A 19267-nucleotide genomic window follows, 5' to 3' on the forward strand; every position below is an offset into this window, starting at 1 on the left:
CCATTTGGCCAAAAAAAAAGAAAAACGACTTTTTTTTAATTTTTTTATTTTTTTATACCTATTTTGAGGTACATTGCCTCTGGTTTTTGGCTTGAGCCAAAAAAGAAATTTTTTTTTTCATTTTTTTGATGATATGCATGCTTAAAAGGACATATAATCGAATAAATAAAGTAAAAATCAGATTTTTTTTTGTTTTTTTTTCAAGTGAGTAAATAAATAAAAAGAAACCTACCTAAAAAATAAATACAACAAATACAACAAGTAATGTTAGCTTGCAAATAAAAAAAATTTGAAACCTTTCTTTTTTTTCAAAATGACCGAGTTGACACGAAGGTAGAGCTTTTATTCCCCAGTGGAGTCGTCAAGTTGTAGACACGTGATTTCGTCATTACGACGACGACATCTATGATGGTTTGGAGTCGCCACCATTCATGTTGTAAGTGAGTGTGAATGGTCATCCGATGTACATTTTGAAAAATTACCATTTTGGGCTCGTAGTGACTCACGATGGATAAGGATAAATCAACCCTTGAGATTTGGGTAAGCGGCTCGGTTGGAGAAAATGGAAGGTGTTAGGCACCCTTTTCTCCTCGTCAAATGGTGGTAACCTCAAAGAAACTTGGTCATTTTTTTTATTTAAAAAGATGTGAAAAATAATGTGCCATTGAGTGCATTTGTACCCTAGATAGGGGTTCATTTTCGGCTTGATAATAGGGTCATTCCATTGATGGAAATGACCCTTATAGACCTTTAGCCTTGGGGTCCATTCATCATAAAAAATAAAATGAAAGGGAGACGGGTGATAGAAGAGGGAGGAGGAGAGGATAGAGAGAGAGGGGGGGAGTGCACTTTGAACCCACCTTGTATCTTCAATCTCCTTGTCTTCTTCTTTTTCTTAAAGTTTCTTGAGTCCTTAGTGATGTAAAAAGATATGATTGTTTTTGTAGAGGATTAGTATGAGATTGGAGAAAAGATAAGGAGATAAGATGGATTTTTTTGTTTTTTTATTTTTTTGTAAGACTTGGTGTAGAGTTAGTAAGGGAGGATTGGTGAGAGAGAATAGGTAATAGTGGTTAGTAGTAAGAGTTGGGGGGATAATTTTTGTAGTGAAAAGTTCGGGGCTTTTTTGGGAAGAGGATGATGATATTTATAGATGTTGATGAGTTATTTTAGGGGTATAATGGGGTGAAGTGAAGAAAAATGATAGAATGGTTATGAGTTTGAGAGAGGAGTGGGTGTAATTTGGGAGAGATAGGAGGGTATTTAGGGAAGAGAGGTTAAATGGGTTGGATCTTTCAATCCATTTGTGTTGAGTGTTAAATGGAAGAGAATTGATGAGAGTGGTTGAGAAGATGAGATTGTGTAAGGAGGTAATTAATTGGTGGTTGTGATTAAGTGGTGTTTGGTTTAAGAGAGTGGAGGATTTAAGAGGGTGGTTGATGATATTTTGGGAAGGTGAGGGAGATGATGCCATGTGTCAAAATGGGTGGAGATGAAGGGTTGATGGGAGAGGTTGAGTGTTTGACTTGAGAGGATGGGTGTAGGTTTAAGTTGTAGATGTGGGTTTTGTAGGGAATGATGAGAGTAGATTAGGGGGAGGTATAGGTTAGGAGTGTGGGTAGATGTGTTTGATTTGAGAGAAAAGGTGATGGGTTGATGTGTGGGTAGATGAGATTTAAAGAAAATTAATGGGGTAGGTAGTTGGGTGAGGGAGGTGAAATGGGGTGATGACATGTGTCATCTTTTGATGATAAAAGAGTGATTGGTTGATGTGAGTTGTGGTTTATGGGTTAGGATTGTGGTTTGGATAATGAATTGGATGTGGTTAATGATTTGTGGGCTTTGTAGTGTTGGGCTTGGGTTTTAGAAATGATTTTGGATTTTAGGGATTGGTTGAGGGTTATTTTGGAATGGATTTTGAGGGTGTAGGTTGGTTTTAGATTTTAGGTGGTGTAGGATTATGTTTAGGTTAGGGTTAAGATGAGGAAAATGGATTTTGAAGAATTGAGGGTTTATGAGCCTTAGGTGGGCTTAGGTCTTTTTTCGAATTCGGAGATGGAGCGGTGAAGGGATAGGTGTGGTAGGCATCCGAAGCCTCGTTTTTTAACTTTATTTATTTTTTTGTGATTTTTGAAATCATTGGTTTGATCAAAGATGCCACGTGTTGATAAATCGGGTTTTTTAGGCCCGTTGGTGAACTTTATCGAAAATTTGGCGTTTTTGATTTTGGAAGCGGAGCGATGAATATTGGGAAAGCGTAGGGTAGGCCGAGTCTTCTTGGCGGGCCTCCCAAATCATTAGGAGGTCTTAGGGGCCTTGGTTCGATTAAAATGTTACTTTTCAATGACTTGGGCCCTTGAGGCCCGTTAGCCCATTTATTTGAAAAATCTGTATTTTTGGGCCATTTCGAGTATTGGCCCGTTCAAATTGAGGTGTTTACACAAATATTACAAACGTTTGATCTAACAAATAGAAATCTAAAAGAAAAATTAAAGAGTGAGAGTTTCTTCTATTGGCACCTTAGCTTTTACTTATTTTCAACCATTAACTTATTTTATGTAATTAGGGTACCAACAATGGTTATCTTTAATAAAGTTGTTTCATGAGTTTTTGAGTTAATTATAATCTCTCTAAAACTTTTATCAAATAATTACATTTTCCATGCTCATATCAAACCAAGTCGTTGTAGTATAGTGGTGAGTATTCCCGCCTGTCACGCGGGTGACCCGGGTTCGATCCCCGGCAACGGCGTCTTTACCGAGTTTTTATTTATCCACGTGGCGCTTTATTTTTGTTTTTATGGATATGAGGTTATTATTGTCCAAATATAAAATACACGTCAGCATCATCATTTTAATAGCTTTTGGCGGGGGAAAACATAGAGAAACAAGCCTTTTGTGGTTTTTCTTTCCCGCCTTCAAAACCCTCTCTCTCTCTCTCTCTCTCTCTGTGTAAAGGTTTTGGTTTCGTTCCTTTCTAACCAGATTTCGATCTAGCGATCGTTCCCTTCAATGGAGAACCGTAACGGAGATACATTGGACGGATTGGAAATAATTTCCATTGGAAATCTGTACAATGGATCTTGGGAGAAGAAGTACTGGAGCAGCTCTAGGGTATGATCTGTTTCAACTTTTTCTTTCTTCAATTTTAGATCTGAATTTGGAAATAATCTGAGATTGAAACTTATAGTACTCTTTTCGAATCACAAACATTTCTGTTTTTGGCGCAAAACTTCTGATCCACTACAGGATCTTAATGCTTCGGCAAGAGCGGTCTTTTATGATTGATGGTTTTAGGTTTTATGATTTTGAAATAATCTGAGATTGAAACTAATAATCTTATTTGAATCATAAACCTAATAGTTATTTAGGTTTATTCAAGGTTTAAAATCTCGTGTGTTTTGGTTGAGAAAAATAGATACTGTCGCGACCCATACTGTTGTGTACCTTTGCTGTCACGACCCCTTCCTCTCCCTTTTTTAGCTATTTTGATGGGTAATTACTGAGAAAGAACAAGACAGGAGAGATTACACAAGAGACAAAAGAAGAAAAAAACAAAGGATAACTGAGGTTTTCTTTGAGGGAAACTGTCCTCCAAAGAGTTTTTTTTTTTTTTTAATCGGTAAAGATAATTTATTGAAAGAAGAAACAAGGGGGGTTGAGGGGACCAACCCAAAACAAAAGAAACAGGGGAAAAGAAAAAGCATACAACAAACGAAAACAGGTACAAATTACTCTCTCGATAGAGAGCAAACCCTATCCCATCTCACAACGAAATTTTCAAAGAAGACCCCCTTAAATTCCTCATAAAGTTTGCTCCAAAGAGTTTTAACATAAATCAAATTCTTATTCTCTCATTCAACTCTGAGTTCTGTTAGGACACTTATTAGTTTCCTAGTTATATTAATTTTCTAATTCGAGTTAGTATTATTTTATAGAGTTTCTATTTTAACTTTATTAGGTGTTTAGTATGAGTCTAAATAGGTTTCAGTGTTAAATTAGGATTATTCTATTTTAGAGTAGTAGCCAAGGTTGGCAAGTAATGTGTTGGATCATCTATACATATAGGTAGATTGATCTTATTAAGAAGCAAGTAATAAAAACACTTATCAAAATTTTTTTTTTTCTTTTTACTTATCAAAAAAAAGAAGAAGAAGCAAGTAATAATAATTAATTAGTGTCTCCCATCCTCACAATAAATTCTTCTTCTTCTTTTTAATCTCTCTTTTTCTTCTTAATCTTCTTCTTCTTGATCTAAGATCTCTAACACCTGATATCAGAGTACCTTTCTTGGTCTTCACTATGATGGTTAAGGAGCTAGAAGTTGAAATTCTATCTCTCACCCAACGAGTTGAAGAAATTTCCAAGACATTAAACCAGTCTCGAATTAAGGCATTGTCAGACATGTTGAGTCGAATATGGGAATGCTTGGAGCAATTGGCACTGATAGCACCTGGGCCGCATCCGGAGATACACCATCCAAATCAAGGTTTCCAATGATGAATTACAGGACGAAGCTATAGCTATGGCGACGATGAAGTCGGCCTCTCGAGTGAACTCTAATTGTCCAACCTTTCTTCTTGCTTTTACTAGACCAACACCTCTTGAGCCTATAATATCATTACTTGGGCCAATTCCTCTTGGGCTTCCTCTTATTCAACAACTTTCCCCGACAGAGCAAGCGGATCAATGAGCCAGTGGTTTTTGTTTCAATTGAAACTTGGTCACTGTTACAAGAAATCCCAGCTACTTCTTTTGTATGCTGATATTTCTTCCACTAAGAATCATGCAGACACACTTAAGGACAATGTTGTTATTGAAAATTTTCTAATTTGAGGACAAGTAGTATTGAAGGGGGAGGGGATGTTAGGACCCTTATTTTAGTTTTCTAATTAGATTTAGTATTATTTTTGAGAGTTTCCATTTTAAGTTTCTTAGGTATTTAGTATGAGTCTAATTAGGTTTTAGAGTTAAATTAAGATTATTCTATTTTATAATTGTAGCCAAAATTGCCTCGTACTTGTGTTGGATCATCTATATATAGGTTGATTGATTTTATTATGAAGCAAGCAATAATAATAAAATTGTGTCTCCTAATAACTAGCACACTTTTCTGCTAAATAACAACTTGATTAAAACAAAATTTGACTTGACTCAATATACTTCCATTATTCCTAAAACTTCTCCAAAGATTTGGCAACGTGGCTAACATGTGGCTTGCATTCACAAGACTGTGAGATATTCTCACGCACACAACTCCCCCCTCTAAATTTTCCCTTGTCCTCAAGGGCTATCTCAGTAAATCGTTGCTTTATATCTTCTAGAACCTCCCAAGTCGCTTATGCTGGGGACAATCCTTGCTAATGGATTAGTATTTCAACACGCCCCTTTCTCATCCGACGGACTAAAACAGCCAGTGGGAATGGAATTAAAGAGTTATGGTTATCATGTGCCTCTGGGAGGGACGACTGGGCATGACTAAGACCTTTGCTCCAATTTTCTTCTTAAGAGCTGAGATGTGAAAGACCGGGGTGGATACGGGACTCAACCGGGAGCTCCAATTTGTAGGCAACCGGTCAAATCTTTTGGATTATTTGAAATGATCCATAAAATTTGGGTGAAGGCTTGAGCATTTTTCTTAGTGATAGAGAAATTTGTCGAGAAGGTTGGAGTCTCAATTAGACCCAAACCTAATCACCTTCCTCAAACTCTCTATCCTTATGGTGTAAATCAAACACCTTCATACGAGACTGAGATTCCTTTAATTGGTCTCGTAGTTCTGCAAAAACTTGGTCTCTCTCTCTTTAAATTCTTTGTCCACTGCGTCCATCTTGGTTGTGCCTAACACATAGGATAACAGAGTTGGTGGAACTAGACCATAAACCATCTCGAATGAGGTCTTTCTTGTGGAAGAGTGAAGGCTGGTGTTATAGCAAAATTCGGCCCATGAAACCACCTAGCCCACTTTTTGGGCTTGGAGCTTGTGAAACATTGTAAGTACATTTCCACTGTTCGTTTGGTTACCTCTATTTTCCCATTGGGTTGAGGTTGGTATGAAGAACTGAAATTTAAATGGGTTCCATTCAATCAGAATATCTCCTTCCAAAATGCACTGGTAAACGTAGGATCATGATCACAGGTGATTGATTGTGGCATCACATGCAATTTGAAAACTTTATCAAAGAACAAGCAATGTATAGCTGGGAAATTGAAATAAAATAGGCATATTTGGATAACTTGTCTACTAAAACATAGATGGTGGATAACTTGGCAACCCCTCAATGAAGTCCATTGAGATATTGACCCAAATTTGTATGGGTACAAGTAATGGTTGAAATAGTCTAGTTGGAGTGGTATTTTCAGATTTGCGACATTTACATGTGTCGCATTGTTTATTAACTCCTTGATTTGATGCCTCATCCCCATCCAATAAAAAATCGAACAAACTTGATGTAATGTCTTATGGTAGCCCCTCATGAGTACTTGAGTGAATTTCTTGGATAATAGTAGAGATAAGAAGAGAATCTTCCCTTAGATATATATGATCCTTGTAAAATAGAATGCCTTCCTAATAGGCCTATTGCCCAACATCTTCTCCTTTTTGACATAGTTGGACTAATTGTTGGAGTTGTGGATGTGTTTGGACGTCTTCTTTGATTGGTTCAAACCATGTGGCTACCAGTTGGGAAATTGCTACTATCTCTTGACATTCTCCTCGCTTTGATAATGCATCAACTACTATATTCTCCCGTCCTTGTTTGTATTCGATGGTGAAATCATGACCCATTAACATGGTGATCCAACTTTGTTAGGGCACAATGGTAATTTTCTGCCCCCATAAATACTTCAAGTTACATTGGTCCGTCCTTACTATGAACTGTCGGCCCAAAATATATGGTCCATTTTTGTATTGCTAAAACTAGAGCCAAGGTTTCCTTTTCATATGTAGACAAGGTTAAATTCTTCCCCCGCAATGCTTGGCTATACAATGCAATTGGACGATTGTCTTGCATTAGCACCGCCCCAATACTTGAACCTGATGCATCACATTAACGTCATGGCATTGTTTAATTGTTCAAAAGCCTTCTCCGCTTCCATCGTCCAAAGAAAGAGTCTTTCTTTAACATGGATATAAGCGGACCAACTATCTTTCCATAACCTTGAATAAATTTTTCGTAGTACCTAGTCAACAAAAAAAAGCCATGTAGAGTTTTAAAAGTAGTGGGTTTGGGCCATTCAATCATGGTTGACACCTTGTTAGGATCTACAACAACTCGTTCCTTAGAGATGACATAACGAAGATATTTAACTTGGGTTTGGCCGAATTGACACTTTTTCATCCTCACAAACAACTTGTGAGCTCTTAAAATAGATAAAGTAACCTACACATGATATAAATGGTCTTCCAAATTTTGACTGTAATTAAGATGTCATCAAAGAAAACCAAAATAAACTCACATAGGTGCTCTTTGAAGACTTTGTTAATGAGTGATTGAAAGGTTGATGAAGCATTTGTAAGGCCAAACGACACTACCATAAAGTCATAATGCCCTTGATGAGTCCTAAAAGTGGTTTTGGGAACATCATTTGGATGCATGCGTATTTGATGGCACCCAGACTGTAGATCGAGCTTAGACAAGAAGTATGCTCCATATAACTCATCAAGTAGTTCATCAATCACCAGAATAGGAAATTTATCCTCATTGGTGATTTGATTTAATGCTTTGTAGTCAAGGCATAACCTCGATCCATGACCCATCATGCTTAACTCGCAAGATGGGTGATGAATAAGGACTATTACTTGGACGAATCACACCAAATGAAAGTAGGTTAGAGACTATGCGTTCAATCTCGATCTTTTGAAACTGAGGATACCTGTACAACCTTACACATATAGGTCCACCTCTTTGAATTAATGGTATCTTATGGTCATGTGACCCAGGGGGTGGCAAACCCTTGGGCTCTTCAAACACATCCTTGTATGTCTTCAAAATGTATTGGAGTCGATTTGGGAATTGAACACTTGGCATTGTGAGTTCTTCATGGAGAGAGAATATAATGGCAATATAACTCCTTGCTTCTTGGCATTCCGAGTTCTTCATTTTCTTATGATTGTCTTGTCTTTGTTCCATGCTTGGTAGGAGTAGTGTAGTGCTTTCTTAGATGGTAAGAAAGTGCTTTGGAGCTTGGTGCCGTTCACTATTTGTTTGAGTATTTGGAAGGAACAAAATTGTAGGTGTTTTGAAGATAAAGGAAGCAATGCATCACTGGTGAATTTGACGATCCTTGCTTACATTTTCTTTTGGTGCAAGGTGTTTAATGAATTTAGGGAGTTTTTTTTCGATGATTTAGTGGCGAGATGGGATTGGATCTGTTTTATTTCTTTATCTTGATTCTGTAGTTGTAATTTGTAAATTTTAATTTTAGTTGGTCTTCTCAATCACTTTATCAATAAATTTCATTATTGATAAAAAAAGAAAAAAGAAAAAAGAAAACTCCTTGCTTCATCTTCCTTGTTTTTTGGTTGATTCCCATATCATCATCAACCTTATCTTCAGGAGTAGACGTACCTTGTAATGACATTTCTTTGCTTCTAATGTGAAACACCTTTGTGAAGCTCACTTAGTAATTTGATAAAACACAATTGGGTATTTCACCAAACACCTTGTATGCCACACCTTCCAAGACCTTGTTTGATAATGGCAATGAAGGACAAACCTAACTAATAGTATTAAATGCAAAAAAGATAAACAACCACACAAAGAAAAAGTAAGAACACAATACCCACAACACGAGATTTTATGTGGTTCACCCAAAGGCTATGTCCATGGAGGCATGAGTGTTGGAGCTCGATTTCATTATGAAGGAAACGGGGCAAATCAATACTAGGAAACACCTCTATCACTTAGCTTCACCTTCTTTTAGATCTCAATCTTCCCAAACCTCTCAACATCTTCTCTTTTGGTTTTCTCTCTTTTGAAAAAGACTTAGACTTAGAGTTGCAACAAAAGAAAATAAAGCCCTCTTTTTAGAAGCACCACAAAGTGGGCCACTTACATAAGTTACAAGCTCAACCTAGATTACCTTGGACCGACCCAAAAACACACTTACTTAGACTAGGCCTAATTGTTTTGAGCCATACTTCAACAATTTGTAGCTTTGAGAAGTCCCATATTATTGGTCCAAGTGTTCTAAAACATTGGACCCCAAGGACAACAATACATCATTCTAATGGTAGAAGGTAAAGATCTACAACGATAGGGACCACCCCTTGAAACAACTTGCACACCCCTTTGCACCTCCCAGAAGCGGACAATTTTTCTCCATTGGCCGTTGCGTCCTCAAGTGTCCCTCATTACTAAGGTGCAACCACCCTTTTTAGCTATTTTATTGCTCAAGAAGTTGTGTGTGCTACCATTGTCCACCAAAATTGTAACACCTTTTCGTTTCATATTTCCTCTAATAGCATCGTTTGCGGGGGCTTGTACCCTAGAGATGATGTGTAGTGAAATCTCAATTTCGTTTCATCTACCTCCATGTTGGTCCCAATAGCTTCATCATCGAGGGTATGATCTCTTTCATCTTCCTCGGGCCAACACCTTCAAGATAAAAGAGTTTCTTACATCAATGGCTAGGTCCAAATTTCTCGTCATAATTGAAGCACAAACCCTTGTTACATCTTTCCTTGATTTCTTCAGGGTTAAGCCTTTTGATCACTGGACTAGTGGTGTGAGTAGATAAAGGAATTGGAGTGGGGTTGGCTCTTCTCACGTCAGGAGGTGCTACTTGAGTTGTGCTAGTTTCCTTGCTTCATATAGTTTAGCCAAACCCACATCTATGGAAAGAGTAGTGGGCCTTGAAGCTTGGACGTCAGCTCAAAGAACTTCTCTAAGGACATTAATGGAACTACCCACTTGTTGTGCCGATGTTAACTTCCCCACATGAGTGAGCAACCTTTGAAATTGATTTTGATAATCTTGAATCGTCCCCGCTTGTTTAAGCTTGGTGAGGTCCCCAAAAAATCCTCAAATTGAGTGGGTCCATATTGATCGTGAAACCCTTCTTGAAATTCATCCCATGAGATGGGTTGTCCCTCCTCCTTCAATAATTGATACCCGAGTTGGGAATCTCCCTCCAAATAGAAGGAAGCCAAGGGAACTAGGTCTCCTTCTGGAATTCGAAAAAATTGAACCGCACGACAAATCTAGTTTGTCGAGTCTTCTCCATTGTAACGTGGAAAGTCAACTTAACAAGCTTGGGCTGAAACATGTTGGCTAAACCAGTCCGAATTAGCCTTGAAATCTCATTGAATCGTCCTACACCATTCTTATTTTGGTTGTAGGAACACCTACCCTGTTTTTGGGTTCGATTGATTGTCACTTGTTCGAATCTAGCATTCATTACAAAGAACATTTAATGCATTTCCTTAAGTATTCTTTCTTGGCCCACAGCCAAGGAACCCATTTCTGTCTCTAGTTACTCAATCCGTTGCTCCTCCATGCCTGTCTCTGATACCAGAATGTTATGTACCTCTATTGTAGGCACGGTTCCACGACCCCTTCCTCTCCCTTTTTTTTTTTATTATAGCTATTTTGATGGGTAATTGAAGAACAAGAACAAGATAAGAGAGATTACGCAATAAACAAAAGAAAGGATAGCCAAGGTTTTCTTCGAGGTAAACTGTCCTCCAAAGAGTTTTAAAATAAATCAAATTCTTATTGTCACACCCCAAAATCCTAACACGCATTCCCATCATTAAGTGTTAGAATCACGAGGTGTGAGATATTTCCCATACAGTGATAAACACATATAACTCTATAATTTCAAACAATGATATCATATATAGCAGCGGAAGCATATAGTTATGCGATACATAAACAAAATGACAATCCTATCTCACAACCCACTTTATTTATGTATAACAGAAGGCAATAGTCACATATTGCCAATAATATACTAACCTGCACTCACAACATAAGCTAACCTACTATCTACTGAAGCTCACAACACACAAATCTACTGATCTCAAATTGCAACAATCATATAGCTGATCATCGATCACTGGAACTTTTTGAAACTGAGAGGATTGGTAGGGTGGGTAACAGGGGAGTTACTCAGTAAGAAACATATATTTCTAAATCATACTCCTAATATGCAGATTAATCACACAAATTCATCTGTAAATAATGCAGGTTTATTGAAACAAAAATGCGTCTAAAAGATTTCAATAACTGTGAAATAAAATATTTTCATAAGCTTGAAATATGAAATATACAACATTAACCCATAATATAACATACAATGACAGAGTACTATAATAAAGAGTTGAGGGTCACAACTGATGTGAACATCTCAGTCAAGATACGATTGATCCAATATTTCACCGGTGTGGAACTTCACCGTTAGTTCTTGATTTTATGGCCAACCTTTGCCATACTTGGGTGACTTAACTAAGGCCTTAAGAAATGGGTCAAATAAGTGGGTCATTCTTTCCTGATTATTTTAGATTATTAATGATCATTGACTAGTCATCTTCGTCTATGTCAATCTGGCGTGCTTGTGATCCTCAGTAAAATTTTATAATTTATACAACTATCTTTACATCTTGTTCTCTATTAAAGATTGAAAGAAAATTCTCGGATTCCTATTATAATGTTAAGTTCTTATGAATCCCATACTACATAAGAAATCAGACATTGCTACTATTATCCTAAAATAACGTGTCTCTCCGGAAGTGACACAACAGGTTATTCTTTGTAGGCTTTCACAATCTTTTTAATAGATCATTAAAATAATATATAAGAAAAATATTTTCATTTTTTTTTTCAAAATGTGAAACTTTTCTATTTTTCAAAAATATGAAAAAAAAAAAAAAACAGCCAAGTATGTGAGTTGAATACCCAGTCTATCACTCAACATAAATACACCTTCTATCTTTTCTTTTTTTATTTTCATTTCATTTCATTTCATTCTTTCTTTTCCCTCATGTCTTACACGACGATGAGCCGAAGCATTTCCACTCTTTTTTTTTTCGTGTTTTACGCAATTCTCTGATCAAAGCATTCGTGACTTACACGACGTATGCCGAAACATCTCACCACTAGGTATTCACTCTACATATACACTAAATTGAGAATCACATTCTCAATAACATCACATGTTATCACATCTTCAATGTGACTTATTATAAAGGAAGTATAATCTCTTTTGAAAATCTTTTTTTTATCAATCCAAAACTTGAGTTTTCCTTTACAAAATGAATAAAACAAATTTTTTTGAAATCACATTGAAATTCTCGAACATCAAATATCAATTTTTTTTTTTTCATAAAATGATTCTCCTACTCAAATAAGAAATATTATTGTTTATTTATTTTATATTCAAAACCAATGTTTAAAAAAAAACACTTCCAATTAAAACATCTTACAAGATTGTTTTGGTGCATCAACAAAATCTACTATAAGATAAATACAACATCGATATATCAAAATTATAATTTAACATGCATGAATTTTTTTTTGCAAAATACATATATTGAACATAGATTTTGAAATAACTAATTTACTTTGAAACAAAAACATTTTTTTAAACAAATCTATGACTACAATTAAGAAATTGGAAGTTCCCTACCTCATTGGATTCAATTCTTAACATCAGACCTTGACGTTCTGAATCTTTATTCAACTAGTCCAGCTTTTTATTCACTTTCACTTCCTAATGAGATTAACACCTAAATTAAAAGTTAAGAGACAAACAACTTTAAGAGTTGACTTCTCTCAATAGGTTTAACAGAAATAACTATGAATTAGCTCTTTATATTCATAAATATTCTTCTAAAATATCATTTTGGATCAACTAATTTAAATCATCAAATCAAACTCACGCAAAACTATGTTTCTCGACAGTTTTAAACCAACTAACAATACATGATTGACTAAAAAAAACTATCCCATCACAATTATGATTAATAATTAACAAATTCCATAAAATTTATTCCTAGATATGTAATAGAATTTTAGGGGATTACACTTATTCTCTCATTCAACACTGAGTTCCTTTTTATAAGAATTCTACAATGGTAATGTAACGTTAAAAAAACCACTTCCCAAACGTTAGAAAACCACCTTCTAATTACTAGTGCATTTTCCTACTAAATAACAACTTAATCAAAACAAAATTTGATTTGATTCAAAAAACTTCCATTACTCTTAAAACTTCTCCAAAGATTTAGCAATGTGGCTAGCATGTGGTTTGCATTCGTGTGACTGAGATATTTTCACGCACATAATAGATCATTCATGAAGTTAATTTTCAATTATATGACAGATGAATTCAATGTCTTGTAGGGTAAAGATCGCTACCCTTACCCAATTGGTTATCATGCTGTTCGAACTCACATTGGTATCACATACAAGATGGAAATTCGTGAAGGTCTAAAAGGACCTTTGTTTGAGGTGCGTATCAAGAATGGTAGTGTTTTTTCAGTTAATTTTTATACATAAAAACAATTTATAACAAAATTCTAGCGTTTTATGTGCAGATCACTTCTACTGATGGACAGTCATGCACCGGGCAGACTCCAGATATTACTTGGGAGCGCTTCCAGAAGAAAGGTGGCCCTCGAGTAAAGTTGGGGCATGGGAAGAGGTTTTCTTGCAAGATCGATGGGGTGGAGGTGAGTATTAGTGCACGACTCAAATTTTTTACAATAGCATTCTAATGGTCTTCCTGACATTATTTTTTTATGCTGGCGCCTCCCTCAGTGTTGTAAATATTATATTAAGAAACTAGTTTTGTTACTTGGATAAAGATTTTTGAGTAGGTCTCTTTTCGATCCAAATGTTTATGATCAAGTGAAGGATTTTGATGATTTGGTCTGTAATGATCACTATTCAAAATTCAAATTTTGCATTACAAGATTCTAGTTTTTTGTTGGGATTTTGAAGAAGAAAATGCTACATTAATCTTTTCGTCTTTCTTATTCTTTTCCCGTGTTTAATTTTGGATTGTTATTCCTCCATTCTGATGAGTGTTTCAGGGTTGATGTTTTTGATAAATTTGGGGGTCCAATTCAAAACCAATTGGCTATGAGTGGAGAGGCCCAAGAGTTTATAAGGAGAGAGACAAGGCAATTTGTGTCCGATGTGGGACTAAACTCAACACGTCCCGCACGTGTGGGCCTGACTGGGCCAAAGCACGTGGAGATATGAACTAGGTGACATAGAGGAAAGAAAGGCCCGTTCTGATACCATGATAAATTTGGGGGTCCAATTCAAAACCAATTGGCTATGAGTGGAGAGGCCAAGGAGTTTATAAGGAGAGTGACAAGGCAATTTGTGTCCGATGTGGGACTAAACTCAACAGTTTTGTATCTATCTCAGTTGATACTGATACGCATTAGAGCCATGGTTACCAATAGGGACTTTTTCTTTCTCCAAAATATATATTCAAATGTTTTATGGGTTTTTTTTTTCCAATGTGAAAATTTTATGAACAAAAGATACTTATTTGCTAAGCTTCAAGAGTTGTAGGCGAGTATTTTGGAGTGGGAACATGGAAGAGATGGTTGAAATGACGTCAAGAATTGGGCGTTGCAAGAAATATTCTAATTAGTGCGGATGTTATCACCTGAACCTTCGACTTGTGGGCTAAGGGCGTTATATTTTTCCCAAGTGAGGTGGCTGAAGATTTCGATTGGGAATGGTGTCTCCTGTGGAGGCCACCTTCAAAGAATAATACAATCTCTCTTTTGGAGAGTTGCACTTTAGTTGTGTTGTATGTCTGACCCTTAATATTTGGGTGTAGAACAACAAAGCAACGGAGGAATACTTCTTGAGCTTGTTAAACTTTTGTTATGGTATCATAAGATTAGCATCTCACCTTTGTGGGATTATCTTTATTTAGTCATTTGCATAACAGCTGGAGACTGTTGAAATATAAAATGAAGATCATTTAAAACATACCAATGAGATGTTTTGTTGTGAAGGGCATATTTAACAATAAATTTTGTTAGAGATCTTTCAAATGAACTTGAGCTTGTTGATACTTGGTACATTTTCAATCTATCTAATGCTATTGGTCTGTTTGAAGCATCTTATTTATTTAACTTTTTTTTCCCTCTTATATTATGCATGAGTTTAACATTCCCGGATTTCTTTTGGTGAGAGAACTAGTTAGTTACTTCTAATGTCCCACTTTTCACTACCTTATCCTACTGTAATATTTTTTTTAAATACGGAGGGAAGCATAATGGGTATCTCTTCCTATCAGTGTGCTAATTTGTAGTTTCTTCTCACTGTGACATGCAGCTTTTTGGGTTCAGAAACCCACTTGTCCAGCGGCTGCTTCGTGAGCTGGCGGCGAATGTTAATGGAACGGGGGAGCAGAGTTTGTTAGCCTCCAGTTTCTGTGATGGGGCTTCCAGACCAGAGACTGAAGCACAAACCCCGGATCCATGTGCCCATCCTGATTTATTGCCATACTTGGTAAAGCTGCAGAGCACGAGGAAAAGAAGTAGGAAGCACAAATTTACGACTATAAATGCAGTAACTGGGGTTGGAGCTAAAAGACTCCAAACTCAAGATCTGTCAAATGATCCCGAGGTTGCTATTATTAGAACAGAGAATCAGAGGTGTCCTAGTGATAAAAAGTGTTCTACTTCCTCCACTTCAGATGATGACTGCCAAGAACATAAGGCTACTGGAGCTATGTCAATAACTGGAAACGTGTCTAATTTTGTTGACGGGGGAAATGATCCATTTTCAGTCAATGATGGTTCACTTTTAGAATCTCCGAAGTTTGCCGATTCTCTTAGGGAGGATGCTGTCTTTTTACAAGAGCACAAACTTACTGCTGCTGAAGATTTTGGATTCTCTTCTGTAGCCAACAATCTTTCCAAACAGGAGAAACATGTAAGCATTGATTCATATTAGTATTCTCATATAGAATCTGGCCATGTCATGTGTATGTTGAATAATTTCAGCTTTCATCTGCTTGTCGTTTCTAGATAAGCTCATGTGCTGCTATATTGTTAACTATAAAAACTATTGGAAAGGGGTTATTTATAAGGGAAATTGATGAGAATGTAGGAATTGCTCAGAGACACGTGGATCATTACTATCATATAGACAATAGACTCTTCCACTCTATTGGAAAGTGTAGAAAATTGGGTGTGAGAAGCAACGTTAGCAATCTAAAAACTCAAATAAAAAAATAAAGAGAGAATGACACAACATTTAAATGGTCCAGCAAGATTGCCTACGTCCACAAGTATTGATGAGTCCCCACTATTTCTATGAAGCATGGTTACAATCTTGTGTCTCACATCCTCTAAAAAGCACTAATCTTCCTTTTAGTAACCCTAAAACGAGCTGGACTTGCTGAATCGCTCTTGGTATATAGTCCATTCATGTGTTACTAGAGTCATTCCTTCTAGACCTAACTGCGAATCAATTCACGGTATGTTTAATAGTAGGTTGAGTATAGGCCTAGTCCTTTTCTGGTACTTAGACAGGGATTAGGGATTGCCAGTGGAAAACTTATGGCTTCAAGCGCATTTTACTCTGGCTTAGGCAAAACTAGCTTCTCTGGATAGCTTCGGCCTATAGTTTAGGATTCAGTCCTTCTAGCTTAGGCTTCAGGCCTCAGCGCTTGCGATTCAGGACTTAGCCCCTTAGGTCTTATGTACTAAGTGGGGGTGGGGATTGATAGAAGAATACTACCTAAGAGAGAGAGAGAGAGGTGGAGGTGGTTTTGCACTTATTTCCCAACTATTCTGGTGCCATGAATTTTGTCACCAAGGATGAGCCAAACAATGCAAATACAACGTATTTTCTTTTGAGAAATTCAATTATGCCTCATCTTCCTTCTTCAGAATATATATAGAGTTGTACTTGTAACTTGCATAAACTAGGAACTGAACTAGCAAAGCTAAGTGAACCAAGAAATGAATCATTTTTGCCAACTCCTATGAGTTGGGTTCGTTCTAGAGTGTGAACCATGAACCCAAATTCAAAGGGAGAAAACCAAGTAATATAGGTCCATTCTACCAATATAATTCCACCAACAAAATACAGGGAATAAACATGTCACGCCCCGAAATCCCAACACGAATCCTTATGATTTATCAGTCAAAATATCGAGGTGTGAGGTAACCAATCACACAACCTGATAGAACATTCACAAGCAATAATACTTATGGAAAAGAAAATATACGCAGCGAAATAAACATATGACTAACATCTAAACAAGAGTCTAGAGTAAACGGAAACAACCGCCAAACACTGATATCATCAAAATCCTCAATCTCATAATACATTAGATTTCAAAAATTTCTAAACTAATATAGTTCTTATCTACAAGCAAAAATCGTTAGGATCCTCTACTAATCCTCAAAGACGCGGTGGTGGTAAGACATCAATCTGGTCCTCCTCAGGGACCTCTTCAAAGAACGGCTCCTCAATAGTTGAATAATCTGTAAGGGGAAGGATATGGTGAGTAACGGGGGAATGTTACTCAGTAGGATGAACACTGTTCTAACAGCGAGTCATACATGCACGAGTAATCATTTGAACAGTTAAATAATGCAAGTTTTTTATAATGTAACATATGATAAATGTTTAAGCATACTCAATAAACAGTTATAATAATTTCAATCTATCATTTAAAGTAACCTATGCATCTTTCAAATAAAAACATCTATCAAACATTACAAAATAAGGAAAAGATACATAATAAGAACACGGCGGTGTAATCGATAAGAGAGCAGAGGAACACGCTGATATAACCGCCTCGGTTATGGCAATTCGTTATTCTAGACTTCCAATCCGAAGTGGAATCCCATCGTTATAATCTGATTTTATGGTCGGTCTAGCATACCACAGTTGGATGACCATTTATTCGGCTCAGACTGGCCGTTGACTAAGAACCCAATACTAAGTTCAACTAACGGTCAGGTCGACCGTTTGACGACTACAGACTAACAGTGATCACTAACTAGTCCAGGAGACCCCTCGTGTCGAAGCCTATCAAGAGGCAATGCATGTGAACCTCGCCTACCTCTACACTATACAGAGACTGCCTTTACATACAATGTTCCCTAGGAAATAAGTAGGAGAAATTCCCAGATCTCATAAGCTGTAATATACTCTAAGGTATCCCATACTATCGAAGAGCATATGACATGTAACGCTATCCTAGATTGACTTGCCGTTTCCAGATACACAACAACGCATCATTCTTTGTAGGTTTTTCACGACTCTTTTCTGGTAAACAAATCAGTTTGTTTTGTATATAGTATATCGTTTCTTTTTATCGAAAATACACACAAGGTTTGGTAGTGTCCTCCAGTGACATCCATCTGTCATTTTCATCTATCAATCTATCTATTATGTCTTACGTGGCATGACCCTTACGTAGAACTGAAGGCACTGTCCCATCAATCAGTCAAGAACATACGTTCTCTCTATCCATCCATCAATCAATCGATCAATCCATCGTCTAACTTTCTACGTATCTATCAAAGTATTTTCTCTTTTAAAATCTTTCGACATCCATAGAACATCAACCAATTTCATTCGATGATTTTGGTTGAGTAGAAAGACTTGGAAAATGCGTTAAAACCATAAGATGTGGAAGTTGGAAAAATCGTTAAAATTTGGCTAAGTGTTGGAAAAAGTGACTTTTCAAAGTTGTCGAAATTGAAAATTAGTTTTTGTACGTGAAAGCCCTCAACAACATGAGAAACACCATATAATTTTTACTACTTAATTCAAAGGAACGCTTAAGATATCGTGTTTTGAAAATTGGTCAAGAACGTCAAATTTTTACGTTTTGTTCTTGAAATCAAAAATTACATTTTGATCTGATGAGAATTGGATCTCAAAATCATTTTCAAAGTTTCCAAATGGAAAGAAAAAAATAAAGAGGACATTTACTTAAATGTTTTTAATGAAATAAATGTGGGAAAATAGTATATATGTTAAGTAGGAAACAAAGCTGAAGAAAAAATTCAGCAAGCTTGAAGGCCAAAACAATAAAAATTTTCGGTCGCGAAAATTTTCTCTCGAAATCCATTGAAACTTGCCCCAAACATTATACCACTCATAAAATACATAAAATACATAAAATAAATCAAATGAATTAAGATAAATAAAAAATAACCATGCAAACATGATCCAATACATTCAAATATATATAAATGTAATGAAACAATCGATTTATCGAAGATCACATGGATTTTTTATAAAATTATTGCATAACTAGAAGGT

General features: G+C 36.3%; 1 protein-coding gene and 1 non-coding gene across 2 annotated transcripts in view; both read left to right on the forward strand.

Annotated features, from left to right (window-relative positions):
- The first annotated feature begins 2679 nt into the window (after positions 1–2679).
- Positions 2680–2751, forward strand: TRNAD-GUC (transfer RNA aspartic acid (anticodon GUC)). Its single transcript has one exon. It is a non-coding gene; the product is annotated as a tRNA-Asp (tRNA).
- Positions 2752–2907: 156 nt separating this feature from the next.
- LOC147405954 (DNA binding protein) overlaps positions 2908–19267 on the forward strand; it is a 38340-nt gene continuing 21980 nt past the window's right edge. Inside the window, exons 1-4 of the mRNA XM_086433850.1 lie at positions 2908–3113; positions 13346–13453; positions 13540–13674; positions 15308–15910. Coding sequence (XP_086289976.1) covers positions 3012–3113; positions 13346–13453; positions 13540–13674; positions 15308–15910 — 948 coding nt within the window. The 5' untranslated portion in view covers positions 2908–3011. The remainder of the gene's footprint in view (positions 3114–13345; positions 13454–13539; positions 13675–15307; positions 15911–19267) is intronic.

Source organism: Akebia trifoliata, chromosome 3 (assembly GCF_017979445.1).
Source record: "Akebia trifoliata isolate Shusen 1 chromosome 3, ASM1797944v1, whole genome shotgun sequence".
Taxonomy (NCBI): Eukaryota; Viridiplantae; Streptophyta; class Magnoliopsida; order Ranunculales; family Lardizabalaceae; genus Akebia; species Akebia trifoliata.